We start from the raw sequence: 4,922 nt of genomic DNA, 5'->3' as shown, positions 1-4,922 counted from the left end.
TCAGGGACCTGGGGACGTCCCGCAGCTGCTGCCTGGGCCGTGACACGATGCACGCAGCATCGTCTGCAGCGACATCAGCTCTCCCGGCAGCGCTGAGCATGTTCTCAGAGCCGGCACTTTCTTTTTTCTGTTTATTTCAATGAAAAAAGGAAAAAAAACACAGTTCGCCGTCCACGTGGCTGGGGTTGGGCGGGGGGCGGCGGGGGGAAGGGGTTGGGGGGGTGCCGAGATTCCCCTGTCACTCAGAGCGTGTTTAAGTCCCAATGTGACTCAGACGCAGACCGAGGTCCGGAGTCCGCGGTCAGGCTCAGGCGGGGTCCCCGAGGACGAAATCTCTGCGTTCCGGCCACGTGGGCCTCGCCCCTCTCGGCTGCAGAGCTGGGGGTGGGCGGGCGTTCGTGAGGCAGGTGCTCCAGGTGCTCGCTGCCTGTGCCGGGGACACGGGCTCCGGGAAGGGAGGGGGCCGGGGGCGAGGGCTCTGTCTGTCCCCGAGGGGGGAGGCGGCCGCACACCACAGATATCGCGCACGAGGATGGGGGTGCGGAAGCTGAGCCCCAGGAAGCGCGGCATCGAGACACGTCCCTCCTGCAGCGAAGCCGCCTGCGGGTGCCCGGGCCGGGATGGGGGCCACACGCGTCGTCGGGTGACGGAGCCAAGGGCATCCCCGGCCTGGGCCGCGTCCCCGAGAAGCCCGCTCGGTCTTTAAACGTCCGCACACGGCCGGTGCTGGCTCGCGCCTCGCGTCCCTCACAGAGTCACGTACGAGTTGTCACTGATCCCGAACGAGAAGCCGGCGAGACAGATGCCGTCCGAGCCGGGCGGTGGCGGGCTGCGGGGCTGGCCGTGGTGCCCGGCGTCGTCCGGGGCCACCGGCGTCGTCACGCGTGCCGGGGCCTGGGCCACGGGCAGCGGGACCCCTGGCGCGTCCTCCAGGACACACGCGTGCTCCCCGGGCTCCACCTTGCTCGGCACGGCCACGTTCTGCGTGTCGTGGATCCACTCCTGCGGGGCCGAAAGGTCGGGACTGAGTCGCGAGCACACGCAGCCTGCTCCGGGCCCCCGGGGGACGAGCGTCACGGGCGGCATGGTGACGAGCCAGCCCCGGGAGGCTGGGCACAGAGGTCGGGTGTGCAGCAGCCCGGCCTCGGGGTGAATGCCGCACCAGGGGGCTTTCCCGCTGACCGCACCCCTTCTCTGCGCCCCGCAGGGGTCTGCACACGCCTGCCCCCCCACGCACGCTGCTGTGCACAGGGGCGACTTTGAGTCCACACACCCGGAGCGGCGATGCAGCAGCCGAGTGCCTCCCCTTCCTGCCTGGGACCACGGCATCTGCTTCCCTTTTAGGAAGAAGCTTCCGTCTGCACAGGGCCTCGTCCCCTCCCTGCCCCAGGTGGCATCTGGGACAAACCCACGACACGACCCCAATTACCAGGCGTTTCCTGCTGCCTGCCGCCCGCCTCCCGCCCGCCAGGCCCGGCCCCGTGGCAATGAGCTGTCGCCCCCGTCAGCAGCTGCAGCCGCAGCCACCTGTTCCCTATGTGCAACCCCCCTGCCTGCGTGGAAAATAGGCCTCAGCTCCTGCTAATCTCTCTCTTTAATCTGCCTTTTTTCCTCACTTAATTTACAGTCCTCGGGCACAGAATCTAAGGGAGTAGAGGGAAAATCATTTCCCCCCTGACCCTTTCCATCCCCTACACCTAAGAAGTTGTGAAGTTCACCCTGTTCTTGTCGGAGGTTGAATGGTGCCGACACTTTCCCCCAAATAAATACATTCCCGAGTCCTAGTCCCCAGGACCTGTGCGTGGGGCTTTATTTGGAAAGAGGGTCTGTGCAGACGTGATTTGTGAGGGACCGGATGAGTCCCCCCAGAGCAGGTGGCCCCAAACCCAGTGACAGTGTCTGTATCAGAGACAGAACAGGAGAGACACAGACACGGAGCAGAAGCCACGCAGACACGGAGGGGGAGATGGGAGGGACGTGGCCACCAGCCTGGACACGCCTGGGGCCCCCATACGCCAGGACAGGCAGGAAGGACCGTTCCCCAGGACCTCCGGACAGAGCGAAGCTCGGGGACATCTGATGTCACCCCGCTGGCCCCCAGGACTGGGGGGGGGGCGGAAATTTGTGATGTTTTCAGCCGCCAGCACCTATCAGTGGGCGGCGGCCCCCGGGAATGAAACCACAAGGACCGCAGTGTCCTGTAAAGCCGCGGCCTGCGTCCCCAGCACCCGGCGAGCTCCTGGGGACGGGGCCGAGTTCCCCAGCGCCTGACGCTCAGCCGTGCCAAGCATTTGCCGGGTGGGTTCACGGCTGCCTCAGACCTTGCAGAGCGGAAGTTCCCGCCTGGCGCCCAGCCCTGCGGGCCGAGGCTCCTCGGCTTCCTGGGGAGATGGGCGGGCGATTAGGCTGAGCAGGTGTCTTGGGGCCGCTGATCTCCCGGCTGATTTGCAGGCCCACGGCTTCCGGGGACCCTCCGAGCCGCCGCCTCTGAGCGGCAGATAGGAGCGCGGAGCTGCCGTGTGCAGGTCAAAAGGGGCTCGTGGCCGAGATGCACAGAGCGGCAGCACGGGAAGCTGAGCGTTACCTGGAAGTCCCCGCGGTGCGCCTCGAACAGCCCCGGGAAGGAGGCCTTGGGGTCCGGCACACTGGGCATGACCAGCTCCTTCACGCTGAAATGAACGCAGACGGTGTGGTCAGGTGGGGCGCAAGCTGGGCTACGGGTGCGAAGCGCTCGGGCCCTGCGCAGAGCCCGCAAGGGCCGTGGACGGTGACCTCGCAGGCCCGGGTCCCGGGGAGGGACCGAGGCCTCCGTTTCGAGCTGTGCGCCTCTGCGGTCCCCAGCACCCGCCACCCACCAGGCGGGGCGCAGAGCGCAGCTCTGCACACGACAGCCCCACCACGCGGGGATGCTTATTCTCCAGTGCAGGTGCCTGCACGGGGTTGTGTCTCCCCCAAACGCGTGGGCTGAAGCCCTGAGCCTGCGGACTGGACTGGGAGGTGTGGCTTTTCCGGAGGTGAAGCCGCAGAAACGAGGTGACGAAGACAGGGCCTCAGGGTGACCGGCGGGGGCCGCCCCAAAGCGGGCCACTGAGGATCGCCAGTTCTTTACAGCCCAAGGCCCTCGAAAAAGGACAGGTAGACAGGAGAAGGGCTCTGTGCACCCCCAGCCCGTCTCCCCAGAATCACGGCGTCCATGCCCCTTTCTGCGGAGACAGCTTCCCTTGGTCGAGCTGCCTGCCCCCCGCCCGCAGCAGAAAGTAAACGCAGTGAGTGTCACCACCAGCACGGGCTCCGCGGTAATCCCCGGGGCAAACTTTATCCACCCGTGGTTCCCTCCCATGCACCACGGACCTGTGAGGAGGCACAAGCCTGCCGTTCTTCTGTCTGGCCCCTTCTGCACAATCTGTCGCCCTTTGTTAAAATGTACATCAGCCTCCCAGACGAATGCCTTTTGGGATTTAATTTCTTTCCTTCGAAGCCCCCACATGTGTAAAAGTATTACATCAGCAAACAAACAGATGCCTTTTCTCCTGTAATCTGATCGTGGTCAGTTTAATTCACAGGCCCCAGGGAAGGAACCTAAGAGGTTGTAACTGACCGTACTCCTAATGTAATACGACTGGCGTCTCTGTGACAGGAGGCAGAGAGCGGGGATGCGTGTGCCCGTGGAGGAAAGTGCGTGTGAGCACACGGAGAGAAGACTTAGCTGTGTACACGCTAAGGACGTAGGACGCGGGAGGGACCAGCCCTGCCTACGGCTGGGCCTGGGTTTCGAACGTCGAGCCTCCAGGACGGCAAGAGAGTAAATTCTGGTCGTTCGAGTGCCCAGTGTTCAGTGCTGTCCTGTGGAAGCTCTAGCACACGAACAGTCGGCTTCACACTCGTGGAGCATGCGGGCTTCTCGTGAACACAGGCGAGTGTGGGACTTTCCAGGAAGGGTGACCTTTGGGATCCCTCGGGGCCCTTCAGCTCTGCGTTCAGACACGTCGCCAGCCGACTGTCGCTTCCGACGGTGCCATCACATCTGCAGCATGTCGGGGGCTTCTGCCGGAGCTGCTCGAGGAGGCAGGACTGGACCGAGGTCACGGATGATGGACGAGGGGCCGAGGACGCGTCCTCGTGCTGGGTCTAGCTGTGATGGGGGCGCGTGTGACGCTGCCCGAGTCAGCCCAGCACAGACCCAGAGCCTGTGTCTCTGCATCGCTCCCCCGTTGCTATGGGAACGGCATCCTAAGAAGCGAAGGTGGCACGAGGGCCCTGTGCGCGTCGTTCACGGCCGAACACCTGAGCCCAGGTAACTCTCAGGACAGGTGGACACAGCTGTGGTTAAATCGTTGTGTCGAAGGTTGACGGAGAACAGGACCGAACGGAATGTTCTTGAAACGCCGTCTCGAAGGTCATTGTTTGGCCGCGTCCCCGGAGCTAGAAAGTGGACGAGCTTTTCTCGGGCGAGTCCTGTCCCTTCACGGATCCAGTCGTCTGCATTAGGATGTTGTGATGAACGTCAACGTCCGTCACTTCCGGGGGGACGGGAGGGCTGCGCTCGGCGGGGTCGGTGCAGGACCCCAGAAGCTGCTTCCGTGCTGCTCGCAGGGAACGTGCATCTGGGCGACGGTTCCCAAGACGACGTTTCCGGCAAGCGTTACCTCCGTCCGGAGCCGCTGGCCCGCCTTCCTCTCCACGTCCCCGTGACGTCCGCTGGGCCCGGAGTGCAGTGCAGGGCACGCGGCGCCGCATCGGACGCGTGTCCTCCCCCGCGGGCTGTGCCCATGCGGGGACCGGAGCCCCGCGCCCCCCGAACGCGACGCAGCTGCCGGCCGCGGACTTACCTGCGCAGCTTCCACAGAAACAGCAGGAGCAGCAGCAGCGTCAGGACCACGACCGCGGCGGACATCGAGACGAACTTCGGGGAGAACGCGCGG

General features: G+C 64.8%; 1 protein-coding gene across 1 annotated transcript; it reads right to left on the bottom strand.

Moving 5' to 3' along the window:
- Positions 1-554: 554 nt before the first annotated feature.
- LOC105309886 (cytokine receptor-like factor 2) lies at positions 555-4,918 on the bottom strand (the record flags this gene model as incomplete). Its single annotated transcript, XM_011386094.2, has 3 exons — positions 555-1,002; positions 2,585-2,669; positions 4,830-4,918. Coding segments are annotated over 3 exons (429 nt in total), but the record flags the coding sequence as incomplete, so codon positions are not given.
- Between the last annotated feature and the right edge of the window lie 4 nt (positions 4,919-4,922).

The sequence above is a fragment of the Pteropus vampyrus genome, unplaced genomic scaffold, assembly GCF_000151845.1.
Source record: "Pteropus vampyrus isolate Shadow unplaced genomic scaffold, Pvam_2.0 Scaffold924, whole genome shotgun sequence".
In the NCBI taxonomy this organism is placed as follows: domain Eukaryota; kingdom Metazoa; phylum Chordata; class Mammalia; order Chiroptera; family Pteropodidae; genus Pteropus; species Pteropus vampyrus.
The sequence above is the reverse complement of the archived record's forward strand: the minus strand, read 5'-3'. Positions and strand labels throughout refer to the sequence as shown.